Source organism: Hemitrygon akajei, chromosome 21, assembly GCF_048418815.1.
Source record: "Hemitrygon akajei chromosome 21, sHemAka1.3, whole genome shotgun sequence".
Lineage (NCBI taxonomy): Eukaryota > Metazoa > Chordata > Chondrichthyes > Myliobatiformes > Dasyatidae > Hemitrygon > Hemitrygon akajei.
In genome coordinates, this window is record NC_133144.1 from 36438542 (window position 1) to 36458823 (window position 20282).

General features: G+C 44.8%; 1 protein-coding gene across 1 annotated transcript in view; it reads left to right on the plus strand.

Annotated features, from left to right (window-relative positions):
- ldb3a (LIM domain binding 3a) overlaps positions 1–20282 on the plus strand; it is a 166422-nt gene that overhangs the window by 128244 nt on the left and 17896 nt on the right. Inside the window, exons 11-15 of the mRNA XM_073025736.1 lie at positions 10165–10230; positions 12244–12380; positions 13683–14055; positions 16452–16632; positions 18054–18174. Of these exons, the coding sequence (XP_072881837.1) occupies positions 10165–10230; positions 12244–12380; positions 13683–14055; positions 16452–16632; positions 18054–18174 (878 nt within the window). The remainder of the gene's footprint in view (positions 1–10164; positions 10231–12243; positions 12381–13682; positions 14056–16451; positions 16633–18053; positions 18175–20282) is intronic.

Below are 20282 nucleotides of genomic sequence, written 5' to 3' on the forward strand. Positions count from 1 at the left end.
AGTGGCTTCTGACTGACCAAGACTCATCTAAACATTAGTTTGATTTGGCTGGAGAAGCTGGATTATTGCCTGTTCTTCGGGTGATTGTCAGTGGATCTGAAGGAACAGTAGTCGTAAACAGATCAACAGAGAGCTGGGGTCGTGTATTGGCAGGAAGTGTGGGAAGTCCTTGGAGAAAGTCACATCGGGTGAAGAGCAAAACCTCATTTGATTAAAATCAAACATTCATTTACTCAGTAAATTCTGAGAAATCCAGATAAAATGATTTCTTGCCACATGTAAACACACAGGCTCCAGCCCGGGGTCTGTGATCAAACAGCTTCCAAATCCCTGGATTGCTGCTTTTATTGTCAACATTAGATTTAACAATGTGTGTCAAAATATTTTAACTGTGGATTCTTGAAGAAGGGTCACGAACCTTCATCAAGCGCAAGGCTGCAGCAGAGAGCGGAACAGAGAGGTTGGGGGCAGTGTGCCAAATCTGATGTCAGACTGGGGGTGAAGGGAGGAGGCGAAGCTGGTGAAAAGTGTGGGACAAGGGTACTTGAATCACATCACTGGGACTTCTGTGCTGTTAGAAAGGCCCCTTAACCAGAAGTATTCCCATCTCAGTCTCCTGCCAAGATATGGCACGAGTTCAATTTCAAATCCTGATGCAAGGGACCAGAATTTCCATCATGTAATTCAACCCAAGTGTGCTGCAGAGGTGGAATTTCAGTGGGAGAAGCAGGAGAAGAGGGGATAATGCAGGGAGGTCAGCAATGACCTTACCGAGGGGCCAGATCTATTCTGGTGTCCATTTGCTCAACTCTGCAGGGTTTCCTGCCTTGATTCTCTGATGGATGGGACCAATGGAGTCCCCAACTCTGCTCACAACTCCAGTCAAACCCTCCTTCTTAGAGCAGTCCCCCACAGATAATCCCCTGACCCTTCACTCACCCCTTTCTCTTGTCCTTCCCCCCCCCCCCCAAAATACTTTACAACCTGCAGCTAAGACTTCCTTGTTTTCCATCCGTCTCCCACAGGTAATCTCACCCACTCCGCATTTGGTTCCATCTACTGGCTACCACCCTCTGCTTCATCCCATCCCCTTACCTCTTTATACCAGCCATACCCCCATTGCACTCTCACTCCTAATGCAGGGTCTCGACCTGAAATGTCAACCATCCCTCTGCCCCTACGGATAATGCCTGACCCTCTGAGTTCCTCTGGAAGTTTATAGTTTACCTCGTTGTTTCCCTCTGGTGGCTCTGCTGTGATTGAATGAAGAAAGTTCTGCAGTGTGGTGTACCATGTTTTGGCTACATGCACTGTGGTTTCGTGCAGCGGTGGCTGTTTCAGCAGTCATGCATGGCCCAGTATAAACGTCAGATCTGTTTTGCCTCCGCCTCTGCCAGTGCTGATCAACTCCCCAGCCTTGGGGTCTGCAGCACCCTGTCTGTGTCGGTGGTGCTGCTGCGTGGCGCCGACGCCACCCAGTGGCAGTAATACAGTACTGCAGAGCACGGCTGCCTCACTGACGCAGAATGTGGTGATCAGGTCGTCCTGTCCAAAACCTCCATAGATCCCAGGCTTGCTGAGTTATGCAGCAAGGTTGCCGAGAAGGTCCACGAGGAAACTCTGCCTGTTTGTGCACAGGAACACACAGCTCTAAAATGTGCAGGGATATACCTGCTTGTATAATGGGAGCAGAAGCTGATTTAGAAACCTTTACTGTAAAAATCTCAGGGAGCTGGTGGGGCGGCAGCCATCTTCCCATTGAGAGGGAGGTGTGGGCTGTAAGACTGGCATCCTGCCAACGTGCCAGGGCTTTCGTATCCCTTCCTTCTGACATTAGCTCTGCCAGAATCAGTCTGCCCTATGTTGTCACCCTCCTGTTCCATGGACTCTTGCACATTTAGCATCAACTGCTGTCTGACAGAGCACCCCACCACCAGGGAACTATATACCCAGAGGAACTATATGTGTGGGAAGGAGACTAAAGAGCACTGTCAGTTTTCAAAAATGTGACCATGTTGTAAACAGTCTCTCAGATGCCCTACTCCCAATTAATTCTGGGAGCAATCACCCTTAAATATCACTCCTCTTAAGTAAACAACAAATTATTTTCATTGATGAATTAAAATGCATTTATTCTCTAGAAAATGCAGCGAAGTTATGACTTTTCTTTAAGCTAATGTTCCCGCTGAGGGCTTTTGCTCCAACTCTGCTGGATATGTTCAGATTCCTGTTTTGATGGATCAGGGTGGTCTAAAGTCCAAAGGCCACAGATAATCAGTGGTGTTAGTGGCATTGGTAATTGCTGCCAGAGATTCCCCAAGTGTGTTGGTTTGATTATTGTCACATGTACAGTGGAAAGCTGGTCTTCATACGGATTAAGTGTGGCAGTGGCAGTGTGAAATGTCAGGAGGATGTTATGAGAATGCAGGGTGACTTGGACAGGTTGGGTGAGTGGGCAAATATATGGCAGATGCAGTTTAATGTGGATAAATATGAGGTTATCCACTTTGGTGGCAAGAACAGGAAGGCAGATTACTATCTAAATGGAGTCAAGTTAGGAAAAGGGGAAGTACAACAAGATCTAGGTGTTCTTGTACATCAGTCAATGAAAGCAAGCATGCAGGTACAGCAGGCAGTGAAGAAAGCTAATGGCATGCTGGCTTTTATAACAAGAGGAATTGAGTATAGGAGTAAAGAGGTCCTTCTGCAGCTGTACAGGGCCCTGGTGAGACCCCACCTGGAGTATTGTGTGCAGTTTTGGTCTCCAAATTTGAGGAAGGACATTCTTGCTATTGAGGGAGTGCAGCGTAGGTTCACAAGGTTAATTCCCGGAATGTCGGGACTGTCATATGTTGAAAGATTGGAGCGACTGGGCTTGTATACACTGGAATTTAGAGGGATGAGAGGGGATCTGATTGAAACATATAGGATTATTAAGGGATTGGACACACTGCAGGCAGGAAGCATGTTCCCGCTGATGGGTGAGTCCAGAACTAGAGGCCACAGTTTAAGAATAAGGGGTAGGCCATTTAGAACAGAGATGCAGAAAAACTTTTTCACCCAGAGAGTGGTGGATATGTGGAATGCTCTGCCCCAGAAGGCAGTGGAGGCCAAGTCTCTGGATGCATTCAAGAGAGAGTTAGATAGAGCTCTTATAGATAGTGGGGTCAAGGGATATGGGGAGAGGGCAGGAACGGGGTACTGATTGTGTATGATCAGCCATGATCACAGTGAATGGCGGTGCTGGCTAGAAGGGCCAAATGGCCTACTCCTGCACCTACTGTCTATTGTCTAAATCATTCCACAGTGCAATGTGGTAGAACAAGCTAAAACAATAACAGAGTGCAGAATAAAGTGCAACAGCTACAGAGAAAGTGCAGTGCAGGTAAAAAAAAAAGGCACAAGAGCAAAACGAGATAGATTGTGGCGTCAAGAGTCCAATTTATCACACTGGGGAACCATTCAATAGTCTTAGCACAGCATGGTAGAAGCTGTCCTTGAGCCTGGTGGTACATGTTTTCAGGCTTGTATCTTCTGCCTGCTGGGAGAAGGGAGAAGAAAGAAGGTCTGGGGTGGGTGGGGTCTTTGATTATGCTGGCTGCTTTACTGAGGCAGCAAGGTTTGGACAGAGACCATAGAGAATGCTTTCCAAGATGTGATGTGTTGAGCTGTGTCCACGACACTCTGCAGTTTCCTGTGGTCTCAGGCAGAGCGGCTGCTGTACCAAATAACACGTGTGTTGTATTTCAGGGATGGAAATTGCTTTATTTAGAGTAGAGCATATAAGACATAGGAGCAGAATTAGGCCATTCAGCCCATCAGGCTTGATCCACCATTTCATCAAGGTTGATCCATTTCCCTCTCAGCTCCAGTCTCCTGCCTTCTTCCCATATCCCTTCATGTCCTGATTAATCAAGAAACTATCGCCCTCTGCCTTAAATATACCCAATGACTTGGCCTCCACAGCCACCTGTGGCAACAAATTCCACAGATTCACCACTCTCTGGCGAAAGAAATTCCTCTTTATCTCCATTCAGAATGGACGGCCCTCTATTCTGAGGCTGTGCCCTCTGGTCTCAGACTCCTCCACCATAGGAAACATCCTTTCCACATCCACTCTTTTGAGGGCTTTCAACATTCAGTAGGTTTCAACTAGATCCCCCCCCCCCCCCCATTCTTCTGAATTCCAGTGAGTACAGGCCCAGAGCCATTAAATGCTCCTCATGATAAGCCATTCAATCCTGGAATCATTTTCGTGAACCTCCTTTAAACCCTCTCCAACGTCAGCACATTTTTAAAATAAGACTTCAAGACACTATATTCCATCTGCCACTTCTTTGCCCATTCTCCTAGTCTGTCTAAGTTCTTTTGTAGCCTCTCTAGCTTCCTCAAAACTACCTGCTCCTCCACCCATCTTGGTACTGTCTGTAAATTTGGCCACAAAGTCTGTGGCCAAGTTTCTCAAAAGCTTTCTCTTGCCTCACCTTATATAATGCGAATCAACATAAGAACACAAGAAATAGAAAATAGAAGCAGGAGTAGGCCATCTGGCCCATCGAGCCTGCTCCGCCATTCAGTAACATGGCTGATCTGACTATGAACTCATCTCCACCTACCTGCCTTTTCCCCAGAACCCTCAATTACCCTTAATTCAAACCTTTAATTCAAATCAAGCAAGTGTACTGCTCACATCCTGTTGTAAGCTGTTCTTTAGGTGGTGGTTGTTTGTGAAGAGATGTTCAACATACAGGAGTCTTATTAGCTGGTGGGGGCTGTGAGCCTTGTGGAGGATGCAGAACCCGTCGTGAAGGGGGAGGGTCGCTCAACTCTGAACATCTGTCTTTAGTGGGTTAATGACTTTGGCTGTGACAGCTGCTGGTGTGCAACATCTGGATGTTACCCCTGAGTGAGTCACTGAAGCACAACATCTGGTTGGTAACCCTGGTTTGGTCACTAATTTCAACATCTGGTCAGCATCCCTTGGAGAATCATTGACTTGCAGCATCTGGTCAGCTTGGCCATACATAAGCAGAGCTGACAGAGCTTTCTGCTGTTGATCCAGTGCACTTCCCTCTTCTGGCCGGGGCCATTGGTCAGGTGCTGTCCTTGGCTAAATCATCCCGGCAACTCTCACCGTCTGGGCTCACAGGTAAGGAGCAGTTTCAACTCAGCTTAGAACCGGACAGTCAGCAAATGTCGGATAAGATCCGAATTGGTGAACCGGGCTTTATCACCTTCATAATATGTGTTTTTCTAAAATTCTTTGTGGGGTAGATTCGATGTCGAGCCGGCCAAACCAAGGACTGCCTTGGAGGCGATTCGTATCACTCCACTTATCAACGCATCCTTTTTGCCCAAACGAACTCGACCCAGTTCCATTCCTCTGGGAAAAGCCAAGCCGAGGTACCATGAATCCGTGGAGACTAATCCTGCAAAAGGCCACGTGTGCAGAGCATATATGGATTTTTAAATGGATAGCAAGCCCAAGGAATGTCAATATAAAGAGTCGAGGAATTCATCCTGAATTCTATCTGGAATGAACATACAAAACAAGCATTGCTGTATGCTAAGACATTAATTGGTGTGTTGCAGATATTTTGCAGTTTCTCGGCCGGAAGGTGCTTCCGTTACTTGTGTGGATTCCAGCCCCACCTCACAAGGCTGAGAGCATGATCATGTTTGGCTCTGCAGTGTAACACACAGTCCTGTTGAAGTGGAGAGGTTGTGCGACCCTGCCTGGTGCTCCACAGTTTGATTGAGTGGAGGGCAGCTGCAGCTCACAGATGGGCTCGGGATTTCTCCCAGTCCCTGCTGTGATTTCCCAGCTCTTGGGCAGAGTTAACGGAGGGAGACCAGTAGAACCACACCCCCCCCCCCCCCCCACCACAAAGAAACTGCTTTTTCCGGCCATCCCCGAGCCAGTTATAACAGGTCATGCTCACAGCTATTGGTTTGTTTTTGACCATGTGGGATCTGTGGCCTTCCGCTGCTGTGTACACCTCTGGGGTCATGGGGTAATACAGCACAGTAACAGCTATTTGGCCTAATGGGTCTGTACTGACCAAGAAGCTCATCGGCCCACATTAAGGCCATATCCCTCTAAACCAGGGGTTCCCAACCTAGGGTCCGCAGACCCCTTGGTTAATGGTAGGCTCCATGACATAAATAAGGTTGGGAACCCCTACTCTAAAGCTTTCCTATGCATATGTCTGCCCAAATGCCTTTTAATTCCAGTGTCTTTAATCCCATTAAATTAATGCAATAACATAAAAATAATCAACAAATTGTCCCATAGCATACTCCACCATCTACTTTTCCTCCTCTATGGGTACAGCCCCCTCTCATAGGTGGTCAAAACCAGGCTGCCCAGAGCCTGCCCTCGCAACCCTAACCCTTTGATGCCAGTTTGGCCACTGCAGGGGAAGAGCAACGTGCAAGTAGGGACTAAGGAGAGACAGAACCTGCCCTTGTTAGAGAGTGAGTTGGGCGGAAGGGATGGGAGTCATCCTAGAAAGAACATGGAGTACAACATTTCCACTCTCCATGCTACGTTGCCTTCAGGTGAAGCAAGTTTAAAGAGCTCCGGGGATTGAACCAGGGTATCTCTTTGAGACACGAGAGAGACCCGAGATGCTGGATGTTATGAGCAGTTCTGGGCCCCGTAGCTAAGAAAAAATGTGCTTGCATTGAAGAGGTTTATGAGAGTGGTCATTGGTATGCAGAGCATTTGATGGTTTGAGGCCTGTACTCAGAGTATAGAATGCTGAGGGGGTAATCTCAGTGAAACCTATAGAATATAGGTCTGTATAGAGTGGGCATAGAAAGGATGTTTCCAATAGTGTCAGAGTCCAGGACCAGAGCGGCATAGAAAAGAAATGATGAGGAATTTCTTTTGTCAAAGAATGGTATCTCTATGGAATTCATTGCCACAGATGGCTGTGGAGGCCAAATCATTGGGTATATTTAAAGCAAATGTTGATAGGTTCTTGATTAGTAAGGATGTCAAAGGTTATGGGGAGAAGGCAGGAGAATGGGGTTGAAAGGGATAATAAATCAGCCATGATAGAATGGTGAAGCAGACTCGTTGGGCCAAATGGCCTAATTCTGTTCCTATGTTTATGGTCTTAATCTGGATTAACACACACAAAATGCTGGACGAACTCAGCAGGTTAGGCGACATCTATGGGGGTGAAATGAACAGTTGATGTTTTGGGCTGAGTGACTTCTTATGAGTCTCCAGAATTTTGTGTGTTGCTCAGGATACCTTTCTCTTCACTTTAACATCTCTCTTTTATTTATAAATGTTCTCTGTCGGACGCTCCTGTGTCAGTGCTCACAATGGAAACTGATGGTGTAGGCTTGTCACCCTGTAACTGAACCATCCTGGCTGCCTTAGCACTGAGGTCTCATTACACCTGCCCCTACACCATCTCCCTCACCACCATTCAGGGCCCCAAACTGTCCCTCCGGGTGAGGTGTCACTTCACGTCCGAGCCTCTCGGGGTCATCAATTGTGTCTGGTGATCCTTCTGATTGATATAGATTGGAGGACCATTTTGATGAGCTCCATTTGCCCCAAAAGGTGGCATTTCCCAATGGCCACCCATTTCAAATTGACTTCCCATTCTCATTCTACTACCATGATGAGGCCACAACCAGAGGAGCAACACCTCATATACTATCTGGGTAGCCTCCAACCTAATAGCATGAGCATTGATTCTAACTTATGGTAATTTCTCTCTCTCCCCCTTTTCTCCTTCCCGGTCACTGTTCTGGTTCCCCTCTCCCCCTTCTCTTTTCCATCACCTCCCTCTGGTTCCCCTCTCCTTTCCTTTCTTCTGTGGTCCACTGTCCTGTCCAGTCAGATTCCTTCTTCAGCCCTTTACCCCTTTCACTTATCACCTTACAGCTTCTTACTTCGTTCCCTTCTCCACTCACTCACCTTCCTCCTCACCTGGTTTCATTTAATCACCTGCCAGCTTATACTCTTCCAAATCCCCCCACCTTCTTATTCTAGTTTCTGTCCCTTCCTTTCCAATCCTGATGAAGGGCTTTGACCCTATAAGTCGATGGTTTGTCCCCTTCCATAGATGCTGCCTGGTTTGCTGAGTTCAGCCTGCAATTTGTGTGTGTGTTCCTCGGGAATTCGAGCGTCTGCTGAATCTCATGTTCATCATTATAACATGACAGGTTTATATATTTGTAACTAAGCGTGTCAGATGCTCACAGTTATAAAATGTTGAGTGTGTTATATCTGCAACACCAGGCAGTTGTAAACAACAAATATATTCAGTAACGTCTTTCTTCAGGTGTTAATTTTAACACATTTCAGAGCGAATCTTCCCTCGTTGGGACAATAAATGTTCCATATATACCCTCCTCATGTGGACAGTTTGAAAACAGCAAATGCTTCTCCCCTTCTCCCCACACCTTCTGCTTAATTCGCAGCAGTAACGCCCAGTTAAGAATGATCTTAACTTCTGCCACCGTGTGGGGTTTTTCTGGATTTTGTTTCAATGCAGATGAGATTTTAAAGTTGTACTAATTATTTTGGAATCTGCTTTTGTTGTTTGTGCTGGGTCCTCAGATACCACTGAAGCAGTCTCCTTGCCGTCTACGTTCCTTTCTCCAATACTGTTTCTCTGTTCATTAAAATATAGTTCCAGAATTTGTGCTTAAATCTAATCCAAGTACAAGACAATCTCCTCCAGGGAGTGACTTTGTGTTGGGACATTGTCCATTCATCACCAGGACAGAACCCCAGGTAGAAAAGCAGAGGACACTTGTATCTGAGCTAGGGGCGGTCATTCCCAATCAGTCACGGGATGTGAACAGGATTTTCATGGCAAATCCAAAGGATGGTCATGGTAGCATTTCCCTAACCCAGCATGGGCCTTGGGAAAAGACTCCCAAGAAATTTGGCACAGACTCATCTTTGTGTTGGAATGGGTATCCCAAGGCTTCCTTAATATCAGACCAACAGGCCAGATTCCTGCTGGGCACCCCAATCAACCCAATGGGAATAGGTGAAGAAAGTATCTGAAAACTCAATCATTACAAGCACTCTCTCAATTGAGAGTAGGATGGTTGCTGACCCAGTATAAAATGATTTTATAAGAATCTTCATCCAGTACAGATTTCATTTGGCCAGACTTGGGAAAACTCGATCTGTTTGAGGATTAAATTTCCATGTTGTTCAAATAGTCACATAAATGTAATGCTCAAACAGTTTATCATAAATGAAGAGTCACAGATGAAAGAGTTAAAATCCATTAATTGGCCTTTTAGTTGTTTCTTTAATCTAAAGATATGCTATCCATACAGATCAGTGTGTGAATCAATTTCACCAGATAATATATGTGTTTTGAAACAGGAGGCTAATTCACATCATTAAGTCCCTGCCCAAGTGGCAAGTTTAAAACATTCCTCAGTTTATCATCCCATAAATCTTCAGTAATGTTTATTTTCATTTTGATTCCTTCAGTCAACACTTCAACCAAGTGATAATAAAACGGTGATTCACGTTGTTGGGTACTTACATTTGGGCCACTGTATTTCAAAAGATAAACATGTTCATGATATGAGAATTCCACTTTAACCCAGTCATTTTGAGAGGTAAGGCTTACTGTGCACTGGAAAGCAAAGATGCAACAAATCAAAACTGCTCCCTCAATTTTCAGAAACTAGTGCTTTATACAGTTAGCATAGAGTTAAGTATTATTTGTCACCTCGGGCATTGGAGCAAATTTTGTACAAATCCGCTCCCAGCACATTGTTTAGTAACATAGGAGTTCAGGTTGGAGATGGAACTTGCTGGCTTAGCTCTGTGAAGTGCATGCCTTTGCTCAGAGCTCCAAGCACTGAATGCCACGCTCTAAGTTTGAGCACAGTCTGCGTGCAGTCCAGCTATTCTGAAGCTGCTTTTATTATTGGTAAGTTGCAGATAGTGCCTGTACATACTGCTCTGACCAAATAAAATCAGATCTTAATGGAGAATAGTTCATGTTTTTCTGTACTCTACAATTATTCCGTAAGTTAAATATATTTTAACAAATGGAGTTTTCGGAAGTCAGCCATCTCTGCTGTTCAGGAGAAACTGCACCATGTGTTTCAGTCACTGTGGGGGTTCTTGTTTTAATATCTTTTTCATCCTTTGACACACAGCTGGCAGCAGAAGACTTCTTCCTCTCTTGCCTACCAGAGTGAATCTGCTCACACCCTAAAGACTAGGTACATGTTTACAGATTTGTGGGTGCAGATTGATAACAGCATTAATGCAATGTGATATTGACCCACTAACAGAGATACCGAGTATTCACGTTGCTCTTGCAATCTCAATCTTCCTGCTTCCTCCTTGCACTCGGGTATATTAACCAAGGCTGTTTCTGTTAATATTCAGCAGGATGTTAATCTCTTCCTTTCTCAATGTTGATGGGACGTCAGTTCTGAAAAATACCGATCGGATTTTTAGGTTTTTCAGAATTCAAATCCAACTGCACTGACTTTCTATAAATGACTTGTGTGTGCTCTCCAGGATGCCAATCTACAGAAGGGCAATATTGCTCTAAAGATGCAACTCTAAAAACAGTGAATGATGAAACTCGCATGCTGGTGTAGCAGGCAATTCTCCCATCAAAAAATTAGCTGGTTCTTAACCAACTCGAAGGTTTCTAGCACCAGAGTCCATCCACCAGGCTGTGGGGAAGAGCAGCAGTTTGGAGTATTTAAGTCAAGGCTGTCACGTTTGTGGCATCATGTATCATCAGGGTGTAGGATTCTGTGATGTAGGTCAGGGATGATGATCGTTTCCTGTTGTTTCCAACCTTGAGGTACCACAAGTAACTTACAGTTACAGAGGACACACCAGATCTCCCATTGGTCAGTTCATGGCAGACTCAATGTGTAGTTTAAAATGCATCTGATAGGACACTCAGCACTCTGAAACAGTGGATCACATGGAATGATGCTTTAACCTGCATATAACATATTCTCCATTCTACTGCTAACGAGTTCTCAGTGTTCCCACTCGCTTTTTTAAATAAAGCTGGAATAAATACTAGGAAAGGAGGGAGGACGGAATGGTGAGTGTGAGATGCTGGTTCACTTTCCTCACTGAGGAAAGCTCAGAGTGTAGGGAAGCTCACCCTGCACTAGAAATTGAAGATAGACAGGTCCAAGAATAAATGTACTCTCTTAATTTAAAGAACTGTTGTGGTTGACATTATTAGCTTAGTTAAGTATTAACTTAGACCTTGGACAACAGGGTAGATCTTCTACATTCCTATTTCCGGTGCAAAGTGATATCCGAAGGGTTCCTGTTAGACATGTATGCTTTTGAATGTTGTCATCTCTCTTTCTCTGCTTGAATTAAATACCTCTATCAACAGCTGGTCTAATATTTAATCTTTGGGTCCCTTTCAGAGATTTTTCTTTGCAGTCCAATGTTGCTTATGTTAGATGTCTCTTGCTGAGCAAGTGTTTATTCCCGATGTTGCTTACTGTAAAACAGAATTTATGCAACAAAGTGTCTGTCAATTCTGATTGGTAAGTGCAATGGATCTGTATCTGTGCCCATGGTAAATATGCTCAGCAGTGAGACTAGAGATGTCGGAGCTGATTCTCAATTGTATAAGAATATTTGGGGATTTTTAAACAAGCAAAAATCTGCAGATGCTGGAAATCTGAATAACATACACAAAATTCTGGAAGAACTCTGCAGGCCAGGTAGCCCTATGGGGAGACAAGTACAGTTGACATTTTGGGCTGAAACCCTTCAGTACCAGTTGTACCCCAACCCTGGACTGTGAACCTGCCTTCCTGGGCGCTCGTGCAGTGTTTCACTCCGACCATGAAGCTACAGCAGAGTCATAACCAGCTTATTCATCTTTTAAAAGCTAAAGAGGAAGGTGCCATTGTGTTTCCAAACGAAATATAGCAACGAGCTGCTGGGAGTAAACCTGGGCCACAAGAGCCTAATAGTCATTAACAGTCTGGAGCTTGCTGCATCTATGGTCTGATAAAATGAACCCCGTTATATTTACCAGGTGTCTGTAGATGAAAGTTATAGGCACAAGAGGTTCTGCAGATGTTGAACGGAAGTTGGATGCTAAATGAATATCTAGGATTCAGCTCTTGGTTTTATCATCTGATCGGAGGTGGGCGAGTCATTTCTGCTGTTCACTGCTATCTCGTGTCTTTCACGATTCACCGCTCACTCTTCATCCTGTCTTTTAACTTCCCCAGTGACAGCTTCAGAAGCAGCACCATGGTGTCTGGGCCGGCAGCTCCTCAGACTTATCCAGAAGCCCCAGCGCCTGCTTCCAAACCAAAGGTTGTCAGCACCGCGAGTATCAGGCCTGCTCCCTTCCATCCACCCAAAGGTAACGCACCAGAGCATGGTCGGGCACTGTGGAGGAGGGCTGGGTGGACAGTGTTACACCTGTAAAGGGTGTGTGAGGTTGCAGGCTCTGTCTGAGTTTCTGAAGGGGCTGCTCCTCATGTTCTGGATTCACTTCAGCCCCACTGCCCTGATCTTCGGCCACCCAGTGCGGAGGGCTGGGGGTGTGCTTGGGGGAGTCCCCTCAACCTGGACAAGGTGACTGTTCACAGGTCCAGGCAGCGGGCAGTCAAAAGTTTTGCCCAAGCCATCTGCCCGCTCTTCCGGGTTTACGTCTGTGCCCAAATGTTGCTGAAGAGGGAGCCTGCGGTATCCACGGGTTACAGTGTGGGATTCCTGGGACTGGTGAGCACCTCAGGCTCCAGTGTGTTTTGGACAGTGGTGACCAAGTTATAATTTGAAACTGTTATTAGTATGTCTCACAAAATCCTGTAATATTGGATAATACTGTGTTGCTGCGATAGTGTAATCATTTGTATAATTTTTTGTAAGAAAAACGGAATCATCATCCATAGGAGAGTAAGGAATGTCAAGTTATATTTTATTAAAACACTAATATTTGAGTCTATTTGCATAGATCGTATTGTGTACACGTGTATGTGTATTTGTGTGTGTGTGAGTGCATGTGTATGTGTATTACAGGGTTCCAACAGGTTATCAATGCCTTAATATAGACTGCCTGTATGTACAAATGAATATTTGGGAGGACCAGAGGTACAGTTAGGAATGGATTTTCCAGCTGCTGTAAGGCTGCAGATGTTTTCTGCTAGGTGGGAATGGGGGTACCTCCACGTGCCTTCTCACCCCCCCCCCCCCCCACCCCTGAGCCACGAGGATAGTACTGTGTGGAATCGAGCAGAGCTGGGAGTTAGTCAGATCGGCTAATGGCTGCTGTTCCTGTTCCTGCTCACTCTCCCATCACTGCTGTCTCCGTGACATTCTCCCACACGCTCTCTGTTCATCTCGTGCTTGTGAAGAGTTAAGAGCATTTCTCAGAGTGGATCCCTGTCATAACCAGGCTTGTAGTTCCATATTTTTTGTTTCTGGTGCAGTACTCAGAGGGTTGATTTCTGTACAGTTCTGTTAGTTGCTTTCTCCATTTTCTGCGTTTTGTTTGACTCCCTTTATCAGGAGATTTCTGCTTCCTGAGTGTTTCTCTGCGAATGCTACATCTAAACATTTAGTTTTATTGGGAGGCATTTAAAGAACTTCAGAAAATTCTGCTGTGAGTGTTTGTTGTGACAGCACCTTGAAACCTCACCATTTACCTCTGTCTTGTGTTCAGCCCCTGCAGCACAGATGCACAGCAGCACGGCTGCATTTAACGTCAGCAGGCCTGCTGCAGCTCCAGGAACCGTGCAGCCAGCTGCCGTGCCGCCGAGCAGCCGACCGCCGTGGATAACCGATGACAGCTTTGCTCAGAAGTTCCAGGCTGGGAAAAGCACCACCACGCTCACCAAACACATCCAACCTCTGCCGCATTCTGCACCCCCAAAGCCACCGGTGTCGACACTGCCTGCAACCCCTGCCCACGAGCCCACACACGCCCCACTGCCAGGGCAAACAGCTGGGGGCATCCGCAACCTGGTGCAGAGGGCTGAGCGGTTCCCAGCCAGCAGTCGAACTCCCCTGTGTGGACAGTGTAACAGCATCATCAGGTGCAGAAACAGTCATTTCTGAATCTAATCTAAATTGAACACACTTGCAATTTGCTTGTAGTTCAGTGATGTGAAAGAATGAGCAGGGGATATCCCTTCTGTTGTCTCTCGTCAACGCAGAGGCTTGGTTAAGAGTCAAGTCTATTTGAGATTATTTTGTGCACAGTGCAGTGTTGTACAGGTACAGTGAAAAGTTTCCTTGTAGCAGCGTCACAGATTCAGGCAACACATGGGTTATAAATTATGCATTAATAATTCAGGGCAGTGAAAAGAGAGGAAGATAAAAAGACTGACCAAAACAAGTTATTAATGCAATAAAGAGAAACAATCGCAGACAAGTCCATGGTAGTGGAAGAGATGATCTGTGGTGTTCCATCGCTGAGGTAGGGTTAGGACTGTGAAGGCTGGTTCAAGAACCTGATAGTTATAGGAAAGTAGCTGCTCTTGAAGCTGTGGGACTTCAAGCTTCTGTACTTCCTGCTCAATAATAACAGAGAAGAGGGGATGACCCTGATTGTGGGGATTCTTGATGATACATATGGAGCGGAAGTCAAAGTGAATGGGACAAAGTTTGAGGCTGATATTGTGAACAGGCAGTGAGGTCCTGAGTATGGGTCGAAATACATCTTAAAAAAAATAACAAGACAGGAAGAAAGATAATGAATGGTTAGAAATGGAGTTAAGGGGATTGTAATTTTTGCAATATTCAGGGGAGTACACGGGGCCAGTTGAACTCAGAGCAAGCATCTGCTCAGGAATGGAGAACCAAGGTATTGCCCGGAGCTAGAATTGATCAGTGAGTATCATGGACTGAGCAGGTCTTCCAGCTGGCCTGTTTGGAATTTTTTTGAGACAGTTACATGCCGGAGACTCAGGGTGATATACACAGGGGGAAGTGAGCTCTCCCTTGTAACACATTGATCTTGGAATGTAGTCAGCCTTATCTGTGATGGGTTGCATTGTGAAGAAGTGAGACTTAAGTGTTTCTGCAGGTGCTGGAAATCCAGAGTAACACACACAAAACCAAGAAGCTGCAGAGGGTTGTAAATTTAGTCTGCTCCATCTTGGGTTACTAGCCTACAAAGTACCCAGGACATCTTCAAGGAGGGTTGTCTCAGAAAGGCAGCATCCATTATTAAGGACCTCCAGCACCCAGGGCATGCCCTTTTCTCACTGTTACAATCAGGTAGGAGGTACAGAAGCCTGAAGGCACACACTCAGCGATTCAGGAACAGCTTCTTCCCCTCTGCCCTCCAATTCCTAAATGAACATTGAGTCCTTGGACACTACCTCACTTTTTAAAAAAAATATAAAGTATGTCTGTTTTTTGCATGCTTTTTAATCTATTCAGTATATGTATACTGTATAAAGTATATGGAATTAAATGTACTTATTTATTAAATTTTTAAATTCTAGATTATGTATCGCATTGAACTACTGCTACTAAATTAACAAATTTCACGTCACATGCCGGTGATAATAAACCTGATTCTGATTCTGAAATGCTGGGAGAAATCAGCAGGTCAGGCAGGAAAATAAATAGTTGATGTTTCAGGCCAAGACACTTCATCAGGATCATAGATGCTGCCTGACATGCTGAGTTCCTCCAGCGTGATGGGGGTCTTTAAGTCTATATGGTCCAGGATTCAAGGATGGAGATTAAAATTCAGATGTCAAAATCTGATAGAAAATGTTGGCAAAAATTCTGTAGCAAAGGGAGATTGTACCCTGGAACTAGAACAATTGGCGTTTAGACAAGTTTAAAAGAATCATTACGGTATTTCCTTTTAGGAAAGGTGTTTCAGGATTATTACCGGTAATTGCAGAATCTCGGCATGAAATGATAACTGGTTTGGAAGGGCGGTTAGTTCACGAGTATGATTCTAGGAATGAAAGTCTTATTGTGTGAGGACCGTTTGATGGCTTTGAGCCTGTACTCACTGGAATTTTGGGGGGAATTCATTGAAACCTATCGAATGTCGAAAGGCCTAGGTAGAGTGGATGTGGTGAGGATGTTTCCTATAGTTTGGGAGTTTAGGACCAGAGGGCACAACCTCAGAATAGAAGGACAACCATTTGGAATGTAGATGGAGGAATTTCTTTAGCCAGACGGTGGTGAATCCATTGCCACAGGTGGCTGTGGAGGCCACATCATTGGGTGTATTTCAGGTGGAGGTTGATAGGTCCTTGATAAACCAAGGTGTGAAAAGTTATGGGTTGAAGGCAGAAGAGTGGGGTTGAGAGAGAAATGGATCAGCCTTGATCAAATGGTAGAGCAGGCTTGATGGGCCAAATTGCCTTTGTCTTATGGTCTTACAATCTATAGTTGAACAACAATTGTTCACTTCCCCATATACTGTTATATTACTGTGTGATGTTCGTCTTTCTGTCTCCAGAGGACCTTTCCTTGTGGCCTTGGGCCGCTCCTGGCACCCAGAAGAGTTTAACTGCACTTACTGCAAGACCTCACTGGCTGATACTGGCTTTGTGGAGGAGCAGAACAATATTTACTGTGAGCGATGCTACGAGCAATTCTTTGCTCCAGACTGTGCCAAGTGCAACACAAAGATCATGGGGGTAAGTGAGATTCGTGGCTCACAGTATTGTTGGGAAACCAGCAGGGGGCAGCCAAGAGAGGAACTGAACACTGATGCACAGTTGGAGAGTTTACTGAGCCACTTGAATCCTGTGATCACATCTATAAGAAACGGTCCTGACTGCACCGAAACTCCATTCCTGAAAAATCAACTCAGTTTATATTTCATGCATGTTTAAAAGGAAGATAACAATGTATGTACGCTGGCATCAGGGGCAGAGACTCTGGGTGACTAAACCTTTCACTCACAGATGCAAAAGGCATCAATCTAAAGCATCAGCTCAGTTCCTCTCCCCACAGACACTGCCTTACCTGCTGAAGGCCTCCTTCATTTTCTGAAATTATTACACACCTTTGATATCCTTTTGCTTGTAGTATTTCCTTGATGACGGACAGATTTCACTGCCCACCTGGCTCAGTGCAGGAGCCATCCTCCAGCACTAGACAGACCTCCTCTTCCTCTCGCCAGTCACTAGCTTAGGTGTGTGGAATTTGCCCATGTTGTCCTGGTAGCTCCTGACTTGCTGATGTGGGTGCAGGGGGTGGTTTGGTGCCTTGGCGTGCTCTAACCCTTGCCCACCTCGAGGCGCTGATTTACCTCTTACAGCAGACCTTGCAAGTATCCATGAGATAGAGCAGGAACACTGAGGCTCTAACAACACTCCAAGGACTTATCATGGTAGCTGCCTGTTCTATAAAGCTCTGCTGTTCAGTGAATAATCCTGAACCATCACAGGATCTCGTGGTTCTCATTAAGGATTTTATGTGTACTTAGAATATATCACTGGTAAATCCTTAGCAAAGAGACAGACCCATCAGCTAAGCCTTGATACAATTCCACATTGGAGAGCAGAGGCAGATTCCAACTTGCCACAGCTGTGGAGCTTCAGTGCTGGACACTCGTCATGATGAGTCGGGACAGTGAGTGCAGCAGGTTATAAGTCACCCACAACTCATGAGAAGTACGTAACTGTCTTTACTCAATCTCTCTGTCTACCCTCAGGAAGAATCACAGTATGTTGATCAGCAGTGGGAACCTGATTCACCCCTCACCACCTTGTCCACAAGTCTTCACTGTGATTTCCATTCTTCTGATCCAATGGTCCCACCCCATCCTCATCATCCAACCCTTCAATCTGCTTTAAATAGTTTTATAATTTACATTCAAACTATGCAGTTCAACTCTCTGTTAAACCTGACAGCTTCACAAAGGCCAGCTTTCATGTCAAACTGTTGGTTCTATTTTTCTCTGATCTAGGATCTAATGTGAACTATATCTCCTCTAAGGCACTATTAAACCCCAAAGGGGGAATGCTTGTACCGGGGTAAAATATTTTGGATGTGATCCTTGTTGGAGATGCATTATTCTTTGGTTTGCTGATTGCTTTTTTCCTGGTTGCAGGAAGTGATGCATGCCTTGCGACAGACCTGGCATACCACCTGCTTTGTCTGCGCCGCCTGTGGGACATCTTTTGGGAACAGTCTCTTCCATATGGAAGATGGAGAGCCCTATTGTGAAAAAGGTACAGCACACTCCAAGGTCTATCAGTAACGTGGCAGTGACATTAAAACACTAATCTCTCTTCCCTTTACAACTTCCCTCTACTATCAGTGGTAACTCTTGCTGAGGTTTGGTGTCAAGCCCAATCCTTGCAACCTTCCACTTCAGTTTCATTTGGAAGGTAGCGGGAATATTTCCGTCCACAGGCTCTGAATGCCTGGATAGAGTCCTGTGTAGAGAGATCTGCTTTCCATAACTGTGCTTTAAATGATAAGTGACCATGTGGTTTACAGAAATAATTCTTGCAAGACCCAGACTGACAGTTTAGTTCAAGCACATGTTAGCAGTTAACAGAGTGAAGGACTAAGGGTGCTGCTTTGCTGGATTTGTCTATTATTAAGTGACTGATACCTGTAAGTGAGTCATAAGAACGAAGGAAATGTGCTAATTTACACATATCAAATCCTGTGAATGGTATTTGGCAAAGAACATGTTTTAATTTTGTTTCAGGCAAGAGATGTAAACTAATTCCCAATAGGACTTCTTTCAAGCTATAGTACTATGCAAAAGTCCTAGGGACATGAAAAAAAAATTCTTTAAAGCGAAGATGCTTTCAAAAATAATGAAATGTGAAGCTTCTAAGTGTCAAAAATAATTGGAAAACAGCAGAAAAATGAAATCAATTCAATATTTCATGTGACCACCCTTTGCCTTTAAAACTGCATCAATTCACTGTCGTGCAGTTTTAGCAGAAAATCGGCTGGTAGAGGACAGGTGCTGTGGGTTGGGTTTATTCTGCTGGAGTGTAGAAAGCTGTGGGATGACTTTTATAGGAGTTTATAAAATTATAGAGGGGGTTGCATAGTCAGAAACTTTTTCCCAGGGCAGAGTAATCTAGAACTAGAGGACACATGATTAAGAGGGTGAAAATATGAAGAAGATTAGAGGGATAAGTGCTTCACGTAGAGGGTTAATATGTGGAAAGAACTGCCAGAGGCAATGTTGGAAGCAGATGCAATTACATCTTTTAAAGGTGAATAATGGATGTGTGGAATGGAAAGAAATTGAGGAATATGGGTCTAATGCAGGCACATGGAATTAATATAGGTAAGCATTATGGTCAGCATGACAAGATGGACCTGTTTCTGTGTTGATGGTACTGAAGAATACTGATGTGGGCTGAGTAATCATCAGCTCTTCCTAATACAAGAAAGCCTGAAATGGCAAAGTCTTGTGAATCCAACAAACCTCCCTTCAGTCCCGCTGAAGGGTTTCAGCCCGAAATGTCAACTGTACTTCTTTCCATTGATGCTGCCTGGCCTACTGAGTTCCTCCATATTTTATGTTTGAACCTCCCTTCAGTCATCGATTGCCCAGTTGTAGCACAGATGTCCTCTGTCCTGTACAAAGTCTCTCTGGCCAATGTGATCAATTTATATATATGGCTCCTTAATTAACTCTTCTTCTGCCCTTTTGTGCATTTCCAAACAACGTTGTTTTCTGCTTCTATATTAATTTCCTGAATCTAGTTTTAATAGCAAGCATGAGATAACACCACAATCCCAGCTGTTTACTGTACTCTCTCGGGTTGCTAAATACCAAATCCATTCAAGCTTCTTCACCTCTGTCTTGCTCCTCATTCTTTGTACTGTTGTCTCTTCTCCCCACTGGTACCTTGTTGATCAGTTTTCCCCATTCCTTTCTCTCTTTATCCCTGTTCTCTTTTCTTGACTATGTGTTTGAGGCACCACACACCCGCCTTCTAGAATTCTTGGTGCTCTATAACAAGTTTCTGAGTTACTTTAGAAACTTTTAGGAGAGGATAAAAACTAACCTCTTGCTGACGTTGTGTCCTTTACATTTCAATCATCTCCATTCAGCTTTCCCCTCACCGTAAACCCCACTGGCTCAAGAAATGCAGGTGAGCAAAAACCAGAAGTTGTAGAATTTCCCACTTTTCCACTTGAACTCAGATTTTCTTCAGCTTTTCAGCCCAACAGGTAGGCTGGTTGATTCCCTGGCAAGTAGAGAAGTTCAAGGTTGATTAAGATTCATCACAGGCAGAGAGAAGGGAGAGGAGTTCTAGGGGTCAGTGATTCTTCTTATTTCTCTTTTATCTAACAGTTTTCT